This window comes from Sinohyriopsis cumingii, chromosome 13 (assembly GCF_028554795.1).
Source record: "Sinohyriopsis cumingii isolate HCF-2022 chromosome 13, ASM2855479v2, whole genome shotgun sequence".
In the NCBI taxonomy this organism is placed as follows: Eukaryota; Metazoa; Mollusca; class Bivalvia; order Unionida; family Unionidae; genus Sinohyriopsis; species Sinohyriopsis cumingii.
The window spans coordinates 63,172,758-63,198,505 of NC_142973.1; the positions used below are offsets into that span (position 1 = coordinate 63,172,758).

At 34.8% G+C, this 25,748-nt stretch overlaps 1 protein-coding gene across 1 annotated transcript in view; it reads right to left on the reverse strand.

The window, feature by feature from the left end:
- Nucleotides 1–25,748, reverse strand: part of LOC149785708 (transforming growth factor-beta receptor-associated protein 1-like) — a 107,608-nt gene that overhangs the window by 76,231 nt on the left and 5,629 nt on the right. Inside the window, exons 2-8 of the mRNA XM_089979575.1 lie at nt 24,315–24,367; nt 22,285–22,378; nt 17,254–17,352; nt 13,016–13,207; nt 7,214–7,348; nt 5,433–5,593; nt 3,273–3,405 (exon numbers count right to left, since the gene is read on the reverse strand). Of these exons, the coding sequence (XP_089835701.1) occupies nt 3,273–3,405; nt 5,433–5,593; nt 7,214–7,348; nt 13,016–13,207; nt 17,254–17,352; nt 22,285–22,378; nt 24,315–24,367 (867 nt within the window). The remainder of the gene's footprint in view (nt 1–3,272; nt 3,406–5,432; nt 5,594–7,213; nt 7,349–13,015; nt 13,208–17,253; nt 17,353–22,284; nt 22,379–24,314; nt 24,368–25,748) is intronic.

The window sequence follows — 25,748 nt, forward strand, 5'->3', positions numbered from 1 at the left end:
GCCTGTACCAATACAGTTACTGTATGTAACAATGCACATACCAATGCAGTTACTATCTGTACCAATGCAGTTACTGTCTGTACCAATGCAGTTACTGTATGTACCAATGCACATACCAATGCAGTTTATTGTCTGTACCAATGCAGTTACTGTATGTAAATATGCACATACCAATGCAGTTACTGTCTGTACCAATGCATGTAGCATTGCAGTTACTCTGTACCAATGCAGTTACTGTATGTACCAATGCACATACTAATGCAGTTACTGCCTGTACCAATGCAGCTACTGTATGTATCAATGCACATACCAATGCAGTTACTGCCTTGACCAATGCCGTTACTGTATGTACCAATGCACATACCAATGCAGTTACTGTCCATACCAATGCAGTTACTGTTTGTACCAATGCAGTTACTGTACGTAAAACTGCAAATACCAATGCAGTTTACTGTCTGTACCAATGCAGTTACTGTGTGTAACAATGCACATACCAATGCAGTTACTCTCTGTACCAATGCACATGCCAATGCAGTTACTGCTTGTACCAATGCAGCTACTGTATGTACCAATGCACATACCAATGCAGTTACTGTATGTACCAATGTAGCTTACTGTGTACCAATGCAGTTACTTATGTAGCAATGCACATAAAAATGCATTTATAGTCTGTACCACTGCATTTACTGTCAGTACCAATGCAGATACTATCTGTACTAATGCAGCTACTACCTGTACCAATGCATGTACTGCTGTTACAAATGCATGTAACAATGCAGTTACCATCTGTACCAATGCAGTTACCATCTGTACCAATGCAGTTATTGTCTGTACCAATGCAGTTAAATGTCTGAACCAATGCAGTTATTGTCTGTCCTAATACAGTTACTGTATGTGCCAATTCAGAAACCGTCTGAACAAATGCAGTTAAATGTCTGTACCAATGCAGTTAAATGTCTGTACCAATGCAGTTAAATGTCTGTACCAATGCAGTTAAATGTCTGTACCAATGAAGTATTGCTAGTACCAATGCTGTTACTGTATGCAAGCAACAATGCATGTACAAACAGTTATTGCCTGTACACATTCAGTTACTGTCTGTATAAATGCAGTTAGTGTCAGTCTTCAATGCAATTAAATGTCTGTACCAATGAAGTTTATTGTCAGTACCAATGCAGTTATTGTCTGTACCAATTCAGTTAAATGTCTGTACCAATGCAGTTAAATGTCTGTACCAATGAAGTATTGCTAGTACCAATGCTGTTACTGTATGCAAGCAACAATGCATGTACAAACAGTTATTGCCTGTACACATTCAGTTACTGTCTGTATAAATGCAGTTAGTGTCAGTCTTCAATGCAATTAAATGTCTGTACCAATGAAGTTATTGTCTGTACCAATTCAGTTACTGTCAGTCCCAATGCAGTTACTGTCTGTACAAATTCAGTTACTGTCAGTACAAATGTAGTTAACTGTCTCTACAAATGCAGCTTACTGTCAGTATCAATGCAGTTACTGTGTATACCAATGGAGCTAACACTGTAGATAAACAGGAAATAATATTACAATGATTAAATGAAGTCCTAAAAATAAATAATAATTAAGGAAAGTACTTTTTTCACCAATTATCAAATGCTTTAAAAAGTGTCTTAAAAAAATAATCCTGTTTTTACATAAACAATGATGCAATTATTTTTCCTTAATACATTTCTTGAGTGGACTGATATCATTAACAGTGTTGGGATTAGTGGAACAAATGAATCAACCATAACAATTCCCTCTGATGAGTTCAATAGTCACAAAACCGGTATAATTTATTCTCACACTGATAAATTTCAACATCTCATAAAAAATAAACCAAAGATAATTGAGAATCAATCAGTTCATGATTGTTTTGAGAACTGGCGGTTTTGTGAAAAGTATTTTCTATACAAAACAAAGCCCAGAACAACTGCTGCCTACCATCTATAAAGAAGACTGTATGCTATATTATTTATAAAATACTATAAAATTCCAATATAGCCTTCTAGGACACAATTAACAAGGCTTTTTTGTACATCCTTCTAGAACACAATTAACAAGGCTTTTTTGTACTTGCCTTGTAGGACACAATTAACAATGCTTTTCTGTACTTGCCTTGTAGGACACAATTAACAATGCTTTTTTGTACTTGCCTTGTAGGACACAATTAACAAGGCTTTTTTGTACTTGCCTTGTAGGACACAATTAACAAGGCTTTTTTGACTTGCCTTCTGGGTAATAATTAGCTATGCATTTGTTTGTTATTTTAATTTCAGCATATAGTGAAAGCAGGTGAATGAGGCAAACTAATTAAAATCAAGATCTGCAAAGTAGAACTGATGGACACCAATATGAGTTTATGTTCTGCTCACCTTTCTATTAACCAATCAAATTAGTATTGCAAGTGAAAAATAATGTTCAGAAAGTAGTTAGTAATGATAACATTCTCTTACAAGACAAGCAAGCCTTTATGTGATAGACTACTAAAATTAAGTGGATTGGGAATTCAAAAGGTCACCACAACAAACACCTTTACCAGAGTTGTATCTCCATTATCATGTTAGAGATCTCTAATTTAATCAGATTGGTAAATGGGATATTAGTAAATGGGGTAATATAAGCAGAGTATTCTCTCTAATTGGAGATTTACATGACCAATACTCACCAAGATCAATACACATGTATACCTGTTCAGTCAATAATGCACTATACATTTATTTTAAATGAACAAATTTGGGAATGCTCACTGAAGCATGAAATTGAGGTCTCAGTGACCTACTTTTGATGTGATGATCTAATATTCAACATAATGAAGCCACATTACTATACACTCAAAGTTATGTAATACACTAACCACATAGCCACAATAAAAAGAGGTCAATGAAACATGAAATATTGGTTATGCTGGCCTACTTTTGGCATGACTGTTTAGTCTCTCCAAGTTGGATTCAACTTTTTCCTGCAAACTGCCAAAAGAAATCAGTAAATTTTGGTAAAGAAGTATCGAATAAGGTCAGACACATGTAATTTAATACATAGAAGTGAAATTCAAATGCACAATTCCTTCCCACGACCAATAAACAAAACAATGAACATGAATTGTAACCTTCTGTTAACACAGAGAAAACCTGAAATGCAAAATGTAACCAGAAACTTTTTACCACATATTTCAAAAGAATTAGTAAACTTCAGTACAAAAGTACTGAATAAGGGACATAACATTCTGTGAAGTATTCAAATAAAATGAGCACCTGTTTTTCCCATGCCACTGGAACAAGAGCATAGATTTCTTTGGCAGATGAGATGAATACACGACCATCAAAGTCCCCTATGGTAGCTCCACCCTGAAAAGGAATGGCCTGTTTCTGCTGCTGGTCTAAAATGCTAAAACAGACATAAATTTTAAAATCTTATATCACGGACTGAACAAACACCTTGTCTAGAAGCTTTAGAAAATTTAAAATACTTGCTAAGCAAGTAACAAAATTTGTATCACTTGCCCATAGTTTTAATGAGAATAAGAAGCATCATTCCATAAAAATCTTTATTCTGGGTGATCATACGATTTCAAGATTCTTCTGGACTTAGCATCAGACATAACCAAGGCATTACTCTGACAGTATACTCATCAAATAAACTGTTTTCTGGGTAATCGTAACAAGAATCTGAGATGCAAGCCATCACAGATATCCACTTGTCTTTCATTTTTGCCTCCCACCCCTACCCCATCTACATTCATGACTGAAAACCTTTGAGTCCTATCTATCCTCCACAAAATATTCTACCAAATATGATCTATCTATCCATATTGGTATCAACAGAGTTTAGTTTACAATGAAGAGTCCATATTACCATTCAAAATGTGAGTCTTGATTCCCATCCTCTCATTTCATGGGGCCTGCATCCAGAATTAGAAACCTAATCTTCCTAAAACATCACATCTATGATAATCAGTCTCCCCTCAAATGGTGCAAATGGAGTTCAGGTTAAAAGGACATAAGTAATGGATGAACAGGTGGATGCACAGGCACATAGATGGACAAACAGGTGGACATGATCTATCACAATACATTCACAAAGTATGGATATATTAATAAGTTACATATCGACTTTGCTTAATAATTATTCTTCTCGACTAATGATAACGGTTGTTTAACTGCGATGTTTAATAGTTTACAAGATTTACCACTCTTCCAGGTAAGAAAAAGCAAATTCTGCATGAGGAGGATAATATTTTCCTGAACAGGTGTGCAATAGGGTCCGAAAATTATGGTGGTTAAATAGCTCATGCCACAGCTCTGTTACCTCATGCCTGACTGACGTTACCATTCTTATTAACTCAGTAGTTGCTTAGCCTAGCCTAGTAATTGGTTTTCTCTGGTTAATTTAGTTTGATCTCAAGTGAATAAATGACAATGGTCAGTGTTGCACCTGAATACACAATTACAGATTTCCTTAAAAATGTATCTGGATGTTTCTAAATGTTTAATATGAATGCAATACACAGCAATACTTCAACTCAAACTGTTATTTACAAAGACTATTTCTTCAATAAGCATCTCATAATCTTGAAAAGCATACAGATGAGTGTGAAGGTTGTCACGTAAAAGTTACCAGTTTTAAACATCCCTTAAAACTGAAGAAGTTTGGTTCTTGAGTACTGACTTGGAGTACCATAAAAATTAAAAACATTTGTGTGAGTCAAGTGTGCGGAAATCTGATGCACGATACATATACAAAGTGGATTAAATAATAATATTATGATGTATATTGGTTTGGAAAACTCCACACAATGCACACTGTGATTTTTAATTTGCAATATAGTATTCATCACAATGCATCAAATCTTTGGAGTCTGCATCGATTGCAAATGTCTTGGTGACCAAGCTTTGTGGAGATTTCCAGATGTTATACAGGTACATAATTTTTAGAAGGTCAAACTCATACACTAGTGTACTTTTGTACCTCTCTTAAGTCATATCAAACGATTTTAAGGAGCAGAACATATCTGCACAGGAACATATTTTTGTGAACATTATTTGGATAATTCCACTTTTTATCTTTTCTCTGATCATAGATAAAATTACAGTCATAACAAAAGGAAAGAAAAATTTAAACTCAATACTTTTTTAATAAAAATTAAATTTCTTTGTATTTTTTTGTTTCATGACGAACAATTTTTTGTTAAATTGTATCAGTACATCATCTCAGTTTCAATGTATTACATAAAATGAATCAGAAATTACTGACTTCATTCAATACATGCACAGAGGGAAAAAAGATTTCAATAACAATGTGCATCGATGAATCATTACACTACTACTGCCTTATACTAATACAGTTATTGCCTTAAGGAGTATGTATACTGGCAATATGAAAGTAAAATGTATTAAGTAGAATGGAAGACTAACCTGTGAACTGTAATGAATTCGTCATTCAGGGAAACAATGTATGGATGAACATAGCTGACCCCCAGCAAGTTGTCAGACCACTGCATGGGAGGCCGCTGGGATATCCCTTCAGATGTCACAAACATCCCCAGGGCATTTGGTCCTGAGAGCAGAAACTCTTCCTGTAGAATATACAAGAAATGCTAGTGCTACAGGGCAGCTAAAGTTTGAGCAGCTAGATATAGCAGATAAATATCAATCTTGAGCTTAAATTTAAGGGAAAACTAATTTTTTTGTTATTCTTCCACCTTTAAAAAAGAAGCTGACCAAAACCTGGATGTTTAGCCAACCCCAAGCTTCGATAATGAGCATATGTATTTTGGTAAAAACGACTGAGTAAAAACTTGAATATGATCAATCTAAGGTGTTGACAGACATGTACATCAACATGGGCACGATAGTGATAGTTACATCTAGCTTTGCCAAGGCAGGCTTGACAAAAATTAATTATCCCACATTTTAAAAAAAGGTCTGGCATAGAGTGTCAAGCAAAAGGCCCTGTTATTCTGCAAAAATAGCTTACTACCAATACCAGGATCCTGATTGTTTATACATTGCTGTAAATTTGTAACTCACCACAAGATACACAAATTATTACAAATTCTACCTTGAAACAGTAACTCAAAATTTACATTTTAAACCTCTGCAAAATATAAATACAGTAAATCTGACTAAGTCTGTTATCTATCAGCAAAACATAAATTAGGTTAATTTGATTAATTCTGTTATCTAAATTTCAGAACATAAACACAGTAAATTTGATTAATTCTGTTATCTAAATTGCAATACATAAATATATCAATTTAATTCTGTTGGGATTCAAATGAAATGTGGAAGTGATTTCACTTTACATCTTTGCCTCTTGCGTTTAATTTTAGATGAAATAATTTTAGAATCAATACTGAAGAATACTGTATGGGTGTTTATATTGTGATCAGCAAGTTTCTAATAAAATAGTGTTAGTTCTTAACTTATTTCATACAAAAGTTAAAAGACTTCTTTAAAACAATCAAGATCCTTTTTTGCTGGTAACAATCATAGGACTAATGATGCAACCCAAAACAATAAAAGTTTTTGGAATTAATAAACCTTCGGACATTTTGGATAGTTGATATTTCATATTGCAAGGCCTGCTTGTTTTAAATTCATTTTTAAAAGAGATTTTTTTCTCAATTAGTATAATGACTGCTGGAGATAAACAATTAATTTCGCTTTACTTAGTTACTTACATTGTTTGCTTTATTTTATTTTAATAATTACTTTTAAAAAACGATAAATCTTACACACTGACAATAAAACTTTCTCTATGCTATGTCCAATAATCCTCTAGCTACAAGATTATGAAAGGGAGATAATTCTAACAAGTTCTGCTCATAAAACTTTTTATTAAAGGCCAAATGTGAAAGATAGACTTGTCAAATTATACACTGATAGATTTTCATGATGTAAATAATCAAAATCAAAAGTAAATCATAACTGCAATTAAATTTTGCCAAGATCTTGAATCTTAGCACAACTAATTTACAGCTAATGATCTGTGGACTAATGTATAAAAGATTGTAAATTTAACATTTAAAAGAAGTAGTGCAATGGCTTGGTTAGGTGTTTATCTATACAGCAACACAAGGTTATTTACTGCTGAAACAATTAGAACAGCACATATGGCCTGGATTACTTATACATATTTTTTAAAACATCAAATTGCTTATGTCAATGTCCAGGTGTGTCTTCAGACTATCCACCTTGCTTATCCGTTTGACCACAGGCTTTGTGCTTTCACTGTCATATGGGAACAGGTCCTGGAGCTGCCCAGTCTCAAAGTTGACCATACAGTATTGGCTAGCCAAAGCAGCACATATAAAATGTCCATCAATGCCCTGAAAGAGAATAATTAGACTGAAGCAAAGGACAGGTTGTTTATATGTCAAAATGACCTTCAAGGTCCTACCGGAAAAAAGCTGACTTTGTAGCAAAGGTCAAGTTGTGATTATGTGATGAAGGTAACTTCAGCAAGTATTTAACTCTAGCTAACATATGCGACATGCATAGCTCAACTGATATTTATCTGCAGACCAAAGGATTTTTATGCATGTAAAGTCAAGAATAAAGTTTAGTCAACAGTCACAGATAAATGAAAACGTGGTGTTTTCCACCTATATATTAGCAACTTCCTGTATGGTTTCTTCCTATGTTGCTCATTCAAGATTTGTTGTTAGGTTGCCATCTCCCACTACAACATACCAAATACAGTACCATACATGGTATTTAGGTTACACTCTCCCTAAAGACATATTACACTGAGAAACATAGTATTTAGGTTGCCCTTGCCCTACAAGACATATCACACTGAGTATCATATATTTAGGTTGATCTCTCCACATGAGACACATCAGATACAGTATCATATACAGTATTTAGATTGTCATCTTCCTACAAGACATCACATACAGTATCATACATGGCATTTAGGTTGTCATTTCCCTACAGGACATATCAAATACAGTATCATACATGGCATTTAGGTTGTCATCTCCCTACAGGACATATCAAATACAGTATCATACATGGCATTTAGGTTGTCATCTCCCTACAGGACATATCAAATACACTATCATACATGGCGTTTAGGTTGCAGTCTCCCTACAGGACATATAAAATACAGTATCAAACATGGCATTTAGGTTGCCAACTCTATGCAAAACATATCCATCACTGAGCATCATTCATCATATTTATGTTGCTCTCCTCCTGCAAGACATATCCAACACAAATTATCATACATGGTTATTTAGACTGCCCTCTCCAAACAAGACATATCATATAGAGTATCATACATTGTATTTAGGTTATCACCTCCCTGCAAAACATATCCATCACTGAGCATCATTCATCATATTTACACTGTTCTCTTTCTGCAAAACATATCCAGTACAAATTATCAAACATGGTATTTAAGTTGTCTTCTCCCTACAAGATGAATGACATACAAAGCATTATACGTGGTATTTAAGTTGCCCTCTCCCTACAAGACATATTCAGCACAAATTATCATACATGGTATTTAAGTTGCCCTCTCCCAACAAGATGCATCCCATACAAAGTATCATACGTGGTAAATGAATAAGTGTACATATGACTAATTTGTTGTATATTATGGTAACATGTGTGAAAAGATAAAAATCTAAAAAAACATAAGTAGGCAAACAAAGTGAAAAAAGATAAGTAATAAGGACTCTTATAAAGACAAGAACTCTGATAAAGACATGACTCCCTTGTGGGAGCTTATGCTCTACTGGCCAAAAAGAATTTCCAGGAATTAATGATAAGAAAACATCTTTATATAAACATGATTTTCAAATTTGCCTATATGGCAGACATATTGAATGTAAAATCAGTACCATTTAAATCTAAGACCAAGCAGACATTATAAGTCTCTTGGTGAAAATCAGTACCATTTAAATCTAGGACCAAGACGACATCATTATAAGTCTTTTGGTGAAAACCACATTTGCTTATAACCATCCATTTTGGAGCAGCTATAACAAGAATTTCAAAATGACTGCCTTTATGGCCATATTGGATGTCAAATCAACACCATTTTCATGTAGCACCACCAACACATCATAATAAGTCTCTTTGTGAAAACCCCATACTTATTTGGCCATCTATCTTGAAGAGGTAGCCACAAAAAATTCTCAAAATGGCCATCATGGTGGCCATATTGGAGATCATATTAGCACAATTTTAATTTAGAACCAACACAATTTCATAAGAAGCCTTCTGGTAATAAAAACATGTCAATATGATTCTTTTGAGGAGTATCAATAATATATATGATTTTCAAGATAGCAGCCATGATGGCAGTATAGGAAGTCAGATTAGCACCAGTTTCGGTTACGTCCAACTAGTTATCATAAGAAGTCTTTTCTGTCAAAATTCATGTCATTGTGACCATTCATCTAGGAGAAGTAGCAATAACAAGATTTCCAAAATATGGCCACTCTGAAGACATCTTCCAGTGAAAACAACATGTTGATATGACATTTTGTTCAGGAGAAGTAGCAAGAAGATTTTCAAGATAGTAGCCTCAGCCGCCATACTTCATCCAAAATTTTAATTTAGTAAGTCTTTTGTGAACACCCCATGTTGATGCAACTACCCATCCTGGAGGAGTAGTAATAAGAAGATTTACAAGATGGCTGCCATGGCTGCAATAATGATGACAAGTCAGCATCATTTTCATTTAGGACCAAGTGGACACCTTAAGACTGTCTGCATGGGTTCAAGTCTCGGATCTGGCTAATGTGGGTATGTGAGAAAGCGTGTCCGTAGCTTCTCGTGGGTCGGTGGTTCTTTCCGAGGTTTTCCCGGGTTCTTCCTCTACCAATAATACTGGCCACCATGTATAGCCTATTGTGTGCTGAAAAATGGCGTTAAACCCTACAACAACAACAACATCAACAACACCTTAAGAAGTCATTCTGTGAGAACCCCATGTTGATATAGCAATTCGTTCAGGAAGAGTTGCAATAACAAGAGTTTGCCACTGTGTTAGCTGTATTGAAGGTCTACATGTTTTAAATGACCAATCAAACACTGTTTTGAATCTTATTATGCAAGTAACATCATTAAAGGGTATAACATTAATCAGTGTTTTATCCTAATCACTTGCAAATGTGATAAAGGACAGCAAGGGAACCAAGTGCAAGGTATACCCAGTGCATGAAAACTCAGTTTCATAGAGTTCATCATGGAAAAACAAGACCCCTAATTATAACCTAATGAGCTTCAAACTCCCAATTAGGCATGCAAAAGTTTGTGCAAGGATGAACATAATTTTCAGTTACTTGCAACAAAAGTTAAACAATTTACTCGCAGAACAACAGAAAGTCTAATTCTGAAGTTATTGTTTCTTGAAAAAGCTGTCTAGTTGTTTTGAAAATAGAAATATAATTGTGTTCTGAATCAACAATAACACCTGAATGCATCCACATTCATACGCAAGGGCATGTACTGTAATACACAAACTTTAATCTACTTCACATGTGTTGTGTTTTGAAACTTACTGGAGTAATATTTTTAACACTCTTTCAATGATTGGTTATCTTGAAGAAAATGTAATTTATAAAGAAAAGTGAACAAGTTCATCAGAAATATTCTATTTATTCACCATTATGTACAATGTTTAACAAAATATAAGTAGAACCCTCGCTAAATAGTCCCAAGTAAATTTAGACATAACAGAAAAAGAAACATACAAAAATAAAAGCAAACAAGGGCAAATTTTTAAATATGAAGTCAAATTTATTTTGAAACAAACCTAGCTCTTTTAAAATGTCAAAGACTTTCTCAGTGTGCAAATCACTATCAGAAGCATCCCAGGGTATATCTTGTCTCCATTAGTTGCCTCTCATGGCACTGAGGAGTAAGGCCTATTCTACAGGGTTCACAGTAACATAAGGCCTATTCTGCAGGGTTCACAGAAATATTCAGATGACCCCTGCAATAGGCCACATGATAGACACTACCAAGTCTACAATCAGTGGATATTCAAGACAAACACATATCAACCTTGATGATCCCATGAATTAAGAACTGGATGAAGTAGGCTTTGTCCTTCTTGATACAGTCTCTGCGATGAATCAAATGTAAAACACGGGGGTACCAGGAAAGGGGCAGCATGGACATGGCTTTCTGAAAGATGGTTGCCAGGAACAGAAACTGAATGAAAGCCAGATGTCCTCATTCTATATCATGTCTTGGCTCACTGGGCTGATATGAGGTTTGTTTTCTGACCTATGTCTATGTGGTAGTGGGATAAGAATTGGATAAATAGATGTTACAATCTGAAGAACCCCTTGTCACTGCCTTTAAGCAGTGCATAAGTGGGCAGGAATGCATTTCTTTCCATGAATTAGGGGTTAATGAACACTACAATGGCATTTGAGGGTAAATGTTCAAATGTCTTACTGACCACACGAGACATAAATGTGACTGAATCCTGAAAATGTCTGTGAGCTGGTTTCATAATTATAAGATATATGCTATTTTCAGGTGGTTAAAAATTAGCTACTGAGACCAAACTGAGCATGGAACTAATTGCTACAACAATGAAAACCAGTTGTTGCATGCTGAAAATTTGTGTCCGGTCTATGTACAAATGGGATTGTTTCAATAGCTGGGATGTAAGTGTAAAAAGATCACATGCATGTCTTGTAAAAAGCTAGGTAAAAGTTTGGTGGCAGTAATCATTCCCAAAAGAAAGGCCTGTTGAAGCTTGGGCCTTGAATCTGTCTTTCAAAGCAGTGCAAGATATCAGCAACTCAACCAGAATGAAGATGTTCCGAACAAGGTTGAGTTTCAACAGAAAAAGGAGTTCTTTAAGAACCAATTGATGGAACTCATAGAAGTAAAGGCTGAATACAGCTTCAATTGATGCCCAGTAAGTTGGGTCTTCCTTGGTGGAAGATGATGGTGTTTGTGAGTGTTTATCTTTGATGGTAGCAACAAATAAACTGACAAAACAAGATGTCAGAGATAGTAAACAAACTCAATAGTAAACAAACTCAAAGTCCATCCATGCTTGATCAGAGAGATCCCCAGGTGTTAATTGTGCCAATCCATGCTGCTTCATTGATTGGGTCCAGTACTGGACAATTTTTCACCAAATCAGGTGCCATATTGATGGACATCTATGACAGAACCAGGGCTGGCCCTAGTGTAACTGGATACAAGAAGCTGTCTGTGTTTTAGGATTGAGACTGGGTTTACTAGGAACACAGATCACTGTATCCAATGATGGTATAGGTCAAGTGACCTGGAGCCAGCTGACTGCTAGTACCTAAGGCTAGTATTTGGCTATTGAAGGAATGATCACAAATGCAGTACCAGGGTCAGTATGAGGTGGTGGCATCTCCAGGATTGTTTCAAGTGGGCTGTCATACTATGCTGATACTGGGACTGAGTCAAAGCTCATGACAATAATTTAATTAATTGGGTATTTTTCTCCCTGGTTTGGATATAACTATATCTTTTTAAATCTAGTTGATTATTTAATCGACTACTTTAGAAATATGTCCTTTTAAATCTTGTGGGGTATTTTGTGAACACTGAAAAACATAACATTTTCAATCCCAGACTGAGACTTGATCATGATGACATTAATCATACCTTTTTTCAATGCATTAAACAGATAAGTGACCCAGTCTAATTCACTGTGTATTTGATTATATACAACAGCTCACTTGAGTGTGTTCTAACAGCTATCAAGCAATAACATTTTCAAATGTACATCACATCCAGAACTTGACCCAATAGCATAGTTTATGCCCACATAGTGAAATTTTAACATATCATATATCAGTATAGCCTTGATTCTCTAAATACCGGGGAAAACAATCTTGCACTGGTTTGAGATTATTTTACATATTGTTTTTAATTTTTTTCTGGCTTCAGTTAAGCACTACTCTTCATGTACTTGCATGAATTACATGTCATTGTGTAAAAAATGATTTTGAGAGAAAAAGAGCTTGTTCATGACTTACAATTCGAATAGCCTGTTCAGGTATGGACACATCTTTTACATGTATAATTCTATCCTCTGTGATGGTGTACAGCTGAATCTGCTTCTTCTTAAGTGCCACACAAACTTCCACACTGAATGGATTTCCTCGGACAGGATTGTCGTTCAAGCAGAAATAAGTCACACCCTTCACCTTGGCTCCACTCATTACAGGCTAAAGGGAATAGAGTCAACATAATTTAATGTTCATTGATAAAACCATATTTTTTTTATTCATAAAATTCATGACTTTGAAACACATGCAATTCATAGATAGTTAAGTACTTTTGGTTTGGTTGAAAAAGACAATCATCTGATTCCATGTTTGTAAGAGTAGTCAGGCTTAATCATTGTGCTGCATTTACAATTAACACATTGCAGACAAGTACAGTGGCCCCTCATTATAAATCCCCTCAGTATAATGCAGCTTTGGTTATGAAGCTCATTTAATTAGCTTAATTTTATTTTATTACTGTGCGACAATTTAATTCACTTATGCAAGTTCTTGGCCAATAAGAACCAATTATAACCAGATTTCAAACTCATCAAATACTCTATGTGTTTTTATCCTCCATCAACATACAGCTTTCACAGAACATCCCTCAGTACAAGGTTCCCTCACTTATGAGTCATTTTTATGGCTCCCATCAACACTTGTTATGAAGAGGAAGTATTGCATTTTATAGACGGCAGAGTAGTTGAATGGTGGCAAGGTTAATTTCCTATGGTTTTAAATTTGTGATTTACTTTCCCAAGAAAAAATATAAAAAACTGAGAGCCCATAAATGATTCACTGTTTACTGATCGCCCATAAATGATACACTGTTTACTGCAGGGGTGTCAAACTCAATCGCTCAGCGGGCCAAAACTCAAATCACACGTAAGGTTGCGGGCCGAACAGGATAAACATTCAATAAGCGGAAAATTAAACCTTTTTTAAGCATTAATATAAATTAAAACAGAAAAAAGTTTTAATAATAAAAAATCATTGGCATACCCATTTTCGCTCTTATGCCAATTTGTCAGAGCTGGATGTTTGGCAAGGCTGCTAATTAGGAAATTTGATTTGCACTTTATATCGCAGGGCCATTAAAAAATATTTTTGCCTAAAATTCTCTCTCGGGCCAGATATAATTGTACGCCAGACCTGATGTGGCCCGCAGGCCTTGAGTTTGACACATGTGGTTTACTGATAGCCCATAAATGATTCACTGTTTACTGATAGCCCATAAATGATACACTGTTTACTGATAGCCCATAAGTGCTACATTGTTTACTGTTAGCCCATAAATGATGCACTGTTTACAAATAGCCCATAAATGATGCACTGTTTACTGATAGCCCATAAATGCTACACTGTTTACTGATAACCCATATACGATATATTGTTTACTGATAGCCCATAAATGATACACTGTTTACTGATAGCCCATAAATGATACACTGTTTACTGATAGCCCATAAATGCTACTGTTTACTGATAGCCCATAAATGATGCACTGTTTACTGATAGCCCATAAATGATACACTGTTTACTGATAGCCCATATACGATATATTGTTTACTGATAGCCCATAAATGATACACTGTTTACTGATAGCCCATAAATGCTACTGTTTACTGATAGCCCATAAATGATGCACTGTTTACTGATAGCGCATAAATGATACACTGTTTACTGATAGCCCATAAATGATACAATGTTTACTGATAGCCCATAGATGATGCACTGTTTACTGATAGCCCATAGATGATACACTGTTTACTGATAGCCCATAAATGATACATTGTTTACTGATAGCCCATAAATGATACATTGTTTACTGATAGCCCATAAATGATACACTGTTTACTGATAGCCCATAAATGATACACTGTTTACTGATAGCCCATAAATGCTACTGTTTACTGATAGCCCATAAATGATGCACTGTTTACTGATAGCCCATAAATGATACAGTTTACTAATAGCCCATAAATGATACAATGTTTACTGATAGCCCATAGATGATGCACTGTTTACTGATAGCCCATAGATGATACACTGTTTACTGATAGCCCATAAATGATACATTGTTTACTGATAGCCCATAAATGATACATTGTTTACTGATAGCCCATAAATGATACACTGTTTACTGATAGCCCATAAATGATACATTATTTACTGATAGCCCATAAATGATACACTGTTTACATTATTTGGGGACCCCAGTTATCACTACCATCACATATCTGCATTGGTATGAGTGCTGGCTTGACAATGTATCGTGCTAAAAATGTCATTAAACCTTAAAAATCACTTATCTACATTCTTTATTTATTACATTCTTAGAAAATCTGAATCACAATATCATGCTAGAACATCTTTCTATTTTACATCTTATGCTTCACCAAAATGAAAATAGTGATCATTGACATGAACATCTTTCTGTCTCACACTAGATGCTTTGCCAAAAATAAAATAATGATTACTGACCTGAACATCTTTCAATGTCTCACACAAGATGCCTCGCCAAAAAGAAAATAATGATTACTGAACTGAACATCTTTCTATGTCTCACACAAGATGCTTCGCCAAAAAAGTAATGATTACTGACCTGAACATCTTTGTCTCACACAAGATGCTTCACCAAAAAGAAAATAATGATTATTAAACTGAACATCTTTCTATGTCTCACACAAGATGCTTCGCCAAAAAGAAAATAATGATTACTGACCTGAACATCTTTCTATATCTCACAAAACATGCTTCCCCAAAAGAAAAATAATGATTACTGACCTGAACAACTTTCTGTCTCACACAACATGCTTTGCCAACAAGAAAATAATGATTACTGACCTGAACATCTTTCTGTCTCACACAACATGCTTCGCCCAAAAGAAAATAATGAACAACGATTACTGACAAGATCTCCTTTCTATGTCTCACACAAGAAGCTTCACCAAAAATAGAATAATGATTAGTGACTTGAACATCTTTCTGTCTCACATAACATGCTTCGCCAAAAAGAAAATAATGATCATTGACCTGAACATCTTTCTATGTCTCACACAACATGCTTTGCCAACAAGAAAATGATGATTACTGACCTGAACATCTTTGTCTCACATAACATGCTTCGCTCAAAAGAAAATAATGAATAATGATTACTGACAAGATCTCCTTTCTGTCTCACACAAGAAGCTTCACCAAAAATAGAATAATGATTATTGACCTGAACATCTTTCTGTCTCACATAACATGCTTTGCCAAAAAGAAAATAATGATCATTGACCTGAACATCTTTCTATGTCTCACACAAGATGCTTCGCCAAAAAGAAAATAATGATTATTGACCTGAACATCTTTCTATATCTCACACAACATGCTTCCCCAAAAGAAAAATAATGATTACTGACCTGAACATCTTTCTATGTCTCACACAACATGCTTTGCCAACAAGAAAATAATGATTACTGACCTGAACATCTTTCTGTCTCACATAATATGCTTCGCCCAAAAGAAAATAATGAATAATGATTACTGACAAGATCTCCTTTCTATGTCTCACACAAGAAGCTTCACCAAAAACAGAATAATGATTACTGACTTGAACATCTTTCTGTCTCACATAACATGCTTCACCAAAAAGAAAATAATGATCATTGACCTGAACATCTTTCTATGTCTCACACAAGATGCTTCGCCAAAAAGAAAATAATGATCATTGACCTGAACATCTTTCTATGTCTCAAACAACATGCTTCGCCAAAAAGAAAATAATGATTACTGACCAGAACATCTTTCTATGTCTCACACAATATGCTTTGCCAAAATGAAAATAATGATTATTGACCTAAACAGCAATTGACTACAAGTAGGTGAGTAATGACAAACCATTTTCTAAAGATGCTTCATACTTCAAATCTGGTTTAAATAGGTTTAGGAATGAAATGACAGTTACAATCAGGATGAAGTGATGGGTACACAGACACATGAATTACTATACCTTTATATTGTCTATATTCAGGTTTAGAAACAAGCATTAACAGAACCCAATGTTTCCAAAAATTGGAGTTCTGTTTTAACTGGGTAGTTATTGAAGTCCACAAGATGCAAAGCCCTACAAAATTTGAGGTTCAAAATCAGTTTTTGAGAATCCATGATGCTGTGGACATTAATATTGAGTCAGTCCATAAATAAAAATGACAAGAGTGTAACAATGAAGTTGTTGCTACCTCCAAATCCAGCATGTTGAGCATGGTCAGTGTATGGTCACACAAAACCAGGATTCTGTTTAGAGCAGAGGCTGCCCTCAGCTGATCTATTGGCTTCTTCTGAAAAAAGAAAAACAGCCATTTCTGTGTACAGGCACTTCAAAAAAAACGTATTAGACTTTCTGTGTACAAAATGCTACAGACACTTCAAAAAATGTATTACACTTTCTGTGTATAAAATGCTACAGACACTTCAAAAAATGTATTACACTTTCTGTGTATAAAATGCTACAGACCCTTCAAAAAATGTATTACACTTTCTGTGTATAAAATGCTGATATAATTTCAAATTGTATTTTCTATGTATGAAATGTTGCTAACAATTCAAATTTTTTTACACTTTCTGTGTAATCAATGCTGCAAACATTTCAAAATTTATTACAATGTAAACAATCTAGACAAACAACATTTTCGACTCCAATAAGAACTAAAACACTACTGACAGTGCAGCAAAAATGTTTTAAGGGACTAGTCAAACTTGTTATAAAAGTCATTGCTATACAGCAATCAAAACATCCTTTGCCTGTTCCATCACATGTAAGTTGATCACCTTGGATATCAATAGTAGCCATTTTGAACTGCCCACAAAGCTTACATTTGTTTTTGCAATTAGTCGATGACATGTAATCACTAACAGCAATATAAGCAATTGTTTGAAGCTATTACAACTTAATGATCTGTTCAACAGTTTCACTGAAATGTTGCAGGAAAAACACTGAAATTAAAGTGAAGGTATTACACCAATGGTTGAAACATCAAATGTTACTATATATACTTGTTTATAAGACAAGTCCAATTCCAAATTGTACAACCCAGATCTGCTGTCACATTATGAGCCAGTAGATCTGGGTCTGTGCAGTTTATTAGGAGTAATCAGTAGAACAAACAACATATACCCTGATCTGCATGTGCATTATGCTATGGCAGATCAGGATCTTTGTTGTTTGCAGTTTGATTCAACTTATAAGCAAGTATACACAGTACTCTGAATGCCTTTCATTGTATGAGGACATATTCTTTACACATCCAGCCCAATAATCATCTGTCCAAAGACTAACTGTTTGGAACGTATCACTGCTATTACCCTCCAGTCTCTTTCAAAGAATCAAAGTTCAGGGTTATTTTACTTGCATGGGAAAGAGATAATTATGTTCTGATTGCTCTTTGTAGCAGCCAACTGTATATAAAAGTCAGGTAAAATAAGTCATTTTATGGTCACCTTTAAGATAACTTGGTGTACATTACCTTTATGGTCACCTTTAAGATAACCTGGTGTACATTACCCTTATGGTCACCTTTAACATAAATTGGTGTACATTACCTTTATGGTCACCTTTAAGATAACCTGGTGTACATTACCCTTATGGTCACCTTTAACATAAATTGGTGTACATTACCTTTATAGTCACCTTTAACATAACTTTGTCTTGATAGTTACCTTTAACATAACTTGGGAGAACATTTACCTTTATGGTCACCTTTAACATTATGCACATTTTCCTTTCATTCTCACTTAGCATAACTTAGTGGTGAACATTTACCATAATGATCACCTAAAGTGTTATGCTAGAGAAATTTATCAGGCTACTGGTACGGTAGAACCTGTTTTGAAAGACAACCATTTCTGCTAAAAAAAATCATGGTCTCTCAAGACAGGTCATAATATTCATACATATGTAATAAATAAATCTGTGTAACATGAATCGGTCTGTCAAGACAGATTTTAATGTGACTAGTATCAACATGAGGTTAGAAAAATTATGAGAAGTTGATGAGACTAACGATATTACCATAGTGTGCAATGCCATTCATTGGCTATTGATATTACCATAATGTGTTATGCCAGAGATGTTTATGAGGCTACTGATATTACCATGTGTTATGCCAGACATGTTTATGAGGCTACTTATGTTACCATAATGTGAATTGCCAGAGATGTTTATGAGGCTACTGGTGTTACCAAAATGTGTTATGCCAGAGATGTTTATGAGGCTACTGGTGTTACCATAAAGAGGGCAGCCATTGTATTGAGAGTGCCACGGAGACGGAAACTGCAGTGGTATGGGCATGCCTCACGATCATCAGGACTTGCCAAGACAATCATACAAGGCCACAGGAAGAAGAAAGAGAGGCAGGCAAAGAAAGAGGTGGGAAGATAACATTCGAGAGTGGACAGGCTTGACATTGAGCGATTCACTGAGAAAGACAGAAAATCGAGAGGAATGGAGGAAGCTGGTCTTGTGCGATGCCCCAACGGTCTTCCAGACTACAGGACTGATGATGATGACAAAGACTACCATATTTACCATATATGTTGGGACACTGTATTTGTTGGGACACCATAAATTTATTTTTAAAGTAATTTTTTATGTACTGTATGTTCTAGGACACATAAATTTTTTGAAGTATAAAATGTATGACACCTTTTAAATCATTCGAAAATTACATGTCAGAAAAAGTACTCCTACAGAAATTATATTTAAAAAGAATAGAACACTGTACTTGAGATAAAACTCTTAAATCCACTGCAGCATCATCCCACAAACCCAACCCTTCTCCTGCACACTTATGATCCATTCTTTCAGTGCAGGAATACATGACATGAAAATAATTGGAGACAGCGAATCTCCTGAAGCGGAAACTGCAAGGATTAAAGTCGGTTTTTATCTTAAATCTGCACCAGTCGTGCTAATTCTCACACTTTTAACCCCCATTTTATTGACAGTAAATCCAGGAAAGAGATCAAAATACATTTGCATTTCACCTATGTTAATGATCATATTGTCTGCGAATTCATCATCTTCTTCTTCTGGCCGTCACGAATTCATCTAATGTTTTTATTTTCTCCAAATCTTCTGGGTGATGCTGGGTCATTGATGTCCTTGCACGAAGCACTATATTGTGGACTTCAAAAGTTCTTCCACTGTTTCCTTTTATTTTCCAAATTCCCATCAATATCAGTGAAAAGGTACCAAAGTTGGCTTTCCTGTGTCGACTGACTTCATATATAAATTTTGTTTTTAAAAATTGCCAACTTACAAGAATCCAATGTAGGCTTCCAAGGTCGGCTTGCTTTGTAATAAAATAACCTTTGTATTTGATATCCTGTCAGTAAGTTCAAACAATGTGTTTATTGGTAGCTGTTATTTTGTTTTTCAACACCTTTGCTTCTATTTGCTTGGCATCTGTAGTCATAATTAATACAAACGGGTATTGATGCCTGCAGGGTAAATTGAATAATAATTTTTGTAACCCATGCCAGCGAAAGATTGTCATTTGTACTCAAATGAAGGTATTTTCAATAAATGATTTTAATATGCGAGATACTGTCATATAGTTAACCAGGATATAATACAATCTTGGTTATATGGCATCTAACACCATGTCATCCATGAATGGCAGACGCCTTCAAGCATTCAACTGATAATTCCCTCTCATGTTTGCGATTTTTGTTGGATCAAATTTTCAGTCAGAAAATGTATTCTAATCTTTGAGTACAACCAAACATGATTGTTTCTCTTTGTTCACATCAATGAACACAGAGAAACAAATCCTGTTTGGTTGTACTCAAAGGTTTGAATATGTTATCCGATTGAAAACTGGATCTAACAAAATCGCAAACAAGAGGGAAATAATCAACTGATTGCTTTAACTTACTGACAGGGTATCAAAGACAAAGGTTGTTTTAATTACAAAGCAAGCCAACCTCAGAAGCCAACCTTGGATTCTTTTAAGCTGACTTTTTTTTAAAGGATATCAATATAAAGGTTATTTTATTACAAAACAAGCCAGCCTTGGAAGTCAACTTTGGATTCTTTTAAGTTGCCACTTTTGGGGGCTTTATTTTAAAAATACAAAGTTGTCTCATATATGGAAGCTAGCTCTGGTTCCTTTTCATTGGTATTCATGGAAATTTTGAAACTAAATTGAAGCAATGAAACAATATTTAAAGTGACACAATACAGTGCTTCGTGCAAAGTCACCAATGACCCCGCATCGCCCAGAAGATTTGGAAAAATTAAAATCATTCAATAAATTCATGAAGGCCAGAAGAGAAGAAGATGATCATTAACATGGATGAAATTCCAGTGTACTTTGATCTCATTCCTGGATGGACTGTTGATAAGATGGGGTCAAAAGTGTGAGAATTGGCATGACTGGTGCAGATTTAAAAAATCTGACTTTAGTCCTTGCTGTTTCAGCTTCAGGAGATACCTATGATAAATTTTCACGGCATGAAAAAAATCCAAAACATATTCATGCACTGAAAGAATGGATCATACATGTGCAGGAGAAGGGTTGACAAGATGATGCTTCAGTGGATTAAAGAGTTTTATCTCAAGCACAGAGTTTTATATTTTTTAAAATAAAATTTCAGTTGGAGTGCATTTTCCAACATTAAGTTTTGAATGACTTAAAAGGTGTCACACAACTTATGACTAAAAAAGACATGTCCCAGAATATACAGTGCATACAAAAATTACTTTAAAAATTAATTTATTGTTACCCAACAAATAGTGTCCCAACATACATGGTAAATACAGTATGTGAAAAAAGTTTCGACATAAGTTCTGGGACAGGAAAAAGTTTATTTATTTTATCATGTCCCAATATATACGTTAAATATGTTATTTGTGTTAGCTACATATTATTTTTCAAAACACTGGAGTAACAGGTAAATATTTAAAGACTGAAAAATATTAATCCCATCACAGTCTTCTACCTTAATTATTATAACCCTCTAGGTCACAATACTAAGAAATAATCAAAATTAAAACCCTTTAGTAATGTCCAAGAATACCTGTTATATGGTAGCATTCTGGTGTAATGACAAGCCTAGTCCCAAAATAGGTACACCATCAGACATTTTTTCTTATGTCACATAAGAAAAGTCAAGTACATACATACATATAGGTTTGAAAATATGGCCTTAGAGTCAGGACAAAGAGAGATTGTAGTTTTCACTAACAAGGGGAAGCAATCTTCACTGACCAGTGCTAAGTATTTATGTCCCTGCTTTTCATTGTGAAATGCCATACGACCAGCCTGGGTAGGTCTCTCCTCGAGGATATAGTGGACAACAAAACTGAAAGAGAAAAGAAATATTAAAAGAAGCATTATACTGAATGCATCAATTTAATTTTTCTAATAAGTCAAATTAACAGACATCAAATTCATCATCAGTAAAACCAAGTGTCATTAATTTACCTCTTCTAATTTGTCAAATTAACAGACATCAAATTCATCACTAGTAAAACCAAGAATCATCATGAGACAACATACACCAATCCCCATCCAATACTAAATTAGTTGTTGTGGGCTTAATGTTATTTTCAGCATACAATAGGCTATACATGGCAGCCAGTATAACTGATGGAGGAAGAACCTGGGAAACCCAGTAATAACCACAGACCCATGAGAAGATACTGGCAAGCTTTCTCACACACCCACTTTGTCTGTGCCAGAGACTCAAACCCGTATGGACATAGGTGAGATTGCAGTAATCAATAAAGGTGAGCAGTTTAGACCATTTGGCCATTAGTGGTCTCTAAATAAGGAACTCTCATTTTATAAACTACTTATAAATGGTTTAGTTGAACTTGCTGCCCATAACTATTTACAAAATTGGATTATTATTGACTGTTACTGACCCAGGAAGTACCCATTACAATTAAATAATATATTTCTACATCTCTACTTAATAGGACTTTTCCGAAAGATATTTCTCCTAATTCTTTTCTTAAAGTATTAACCATTTTAACATAAAAATGTCAAACTGCAAGGAAAAAGCCAAAGCTGATGAGAACTCATCCAAGGTTTTCATGATATAAATCCACTAACAGAGTTTGATAGAAACTGGAAAAGAAATATAGTCCTTAGATCAGGAGAGGAAACAAGCATTACCAATCAGACACAATGTATCTCATTACTAGGCAATAATTTCACTTATTAAAGAACCTGTCCATTAAAATGATAATATAAGCGTTTAAGGTCGAGCAAAAACTCCAACTGGAATTCAGTCTCTATAGTGGTAACAAGCTCAGTCAGTTAGATAAAGGTTACCTCATTAACATGTGTAGGTCCTGCTTTGATTCCAACTCATCTAATATCATGATAATATACGACTATTTACCAAGTCTTATCAAATTCTATCAGAAAAAGTGTTGCTAGATTCTTGATAAGCTTGGTCAATCAGACGCATGGTCCTGAAATTGCTCATAATCATACTCAAATGACGATCTTGATCAAGTCTTGTTTAATAAGTTTTTTGTTCAAAATCTTACGAAAAAATACTGTCTACAGAGTGGTCAAAATATCCATATCAGATGCATGACCTCCTCGTAAATATATGCATAAATCTCAATCATAATAAAAATAGTCCAATATCTTGACAATATTGGCCATTCAACCGAGTTTGAATAAACAGGTTATATATACACTCTCAAATGGTAGGAAGCTTAACCAAACTTACGCAAGATCACCTCATCATTGTTCCTAATGAAAAATGTTGTTGCTGTTGTTCTAGGGTTTAACGCCATTTTTCAGCACAAGATAGGCCATATATGGCGGCCAGTATAACTGGTGGAGGAAGAACCCAGGAAAACCCAGGAAAGAACCACCGACCCACGAGAAGCTACTGGCAGGCTTTCCCACGTACCTACGCTGGCCGTGCCTTGGACTCAAACCCACGCAGACAGAGGTGAGATGGCAGTGATCCAGAACGGTAAGCGCTTTAGACCACTTGGCCACTCGGGGCCCCTGTGTATGTGTGACTAAAGTTGAATTTCCAAAGTTGGTTGCTGAATTCTAACCCATGTGATACAGAGAAGGGGGGGGTGCAGATGTATTTAAGGGCAAAGGAACATCTATTAAAAAGATAAAAGAAAACTCATATAAACACAACTTCCAGTACATAAATATTAGCTTTTTAAAAAATCTCAATGAGCAAAAAATTACTAACAAAAATTGTATTTTACTATGAACCAAGCACAGACAGTAATTACTCTCTAATGAAGACTTACCAATCATTTGTTCCAATGTACAAATTCTTTCCACAGACATCAATGCACTCTATCTGTTGACAGGAAACAAAACTAAATTATTCAGCAGCTATTTTAAGAACAACAATTTTAACAAAAAAGACTATGTCTATTTTTTATCATCAGCATTATTTTACAGATATTTTTGAAAATGATGATACTGTAATAAATATGGTATTACTGTTGTCATCATCATCAAGAAACACAAAAACCTTATCATCATTTAAATGAACAATATCATCATCATCATGATGCACAGTCATCAACATCAGGAAGCACATTATCATCATCATCATCAAGAACATTATCGTCATCAAGAAGCACATTATCATCATCATCATCATCAAGAACATTATCATCATCACCAAGAAGCACATTATCATCATCACCAAGAAGCATATTATCATCATCACCAAGAAGCACATTATCATCATCAAGAATATTATCATCATCACAAAGAAGCACATTATTATCATCATCAAGAACATTATCATCATCATCAAGAACATTATCATCATCATCAAGAACATTATCATCATCATCAAGAACAATATCATCATCACTAAGAAGCACTTTATCATCATCAACATCAGGAAGCACATTATCATCATCATCAAGAAGCACATCATCATCATCACCAAGAAGCACATTATTATCATCATCAAGAAGCACATTGTAATGAACATCAGGAAGCACTTTATCATCATCATCACCAAGAAGCACATTATCATCATCAAGAACCACATTATCATCATCATCAAGAAGCACATTATTATCATCATCAAGAACATTATTATCATCATCAAGAAGCACATTTATCATCATCAGGCAAAAAAATGTGCGCTTCCAATCTGTTTTAGCTGCTGACCCTAGCACCTTTTTCCCCTGAAATTGATGTATGCATCTAATCAAGTCAGTTTAGCCCAGTACCTGAAGCACATTGTGCATTATATATGCTAATCATTATAATATATATAATGTATAAAACAAAAAAAAGAAAGCCTATGTACCTAGCCTAATTTTAAAACCAGTGCAATAAGAAGCATTTTTAATGGCTTCAATATCATGAGCATCATCATCGAGAAGCCCAACATCATCATCAAAGAAGCCCAATATCATCATCAAGAAGCCCATTATCATCATCAAAGAAGCTCAATATCATCATCAAGAAACCTAACATTACCATCATAATCATCATCATATATTGTTGGCATCCTTCAGCTGGCCTGTAACCACTGGATCATCAGCAAAGAGTAGGTCATGGATGCAAACTTTGCAGATCTTGGTTTTGACTCAGTTTTACATGATTTTACAGTTTTCCACGTGATCTTGACATCATCATCAAGAAACAATATCATAATCATCATCACCATCATGCATAACCTTTTTACAACATCATCCATAAACTTTTGACAA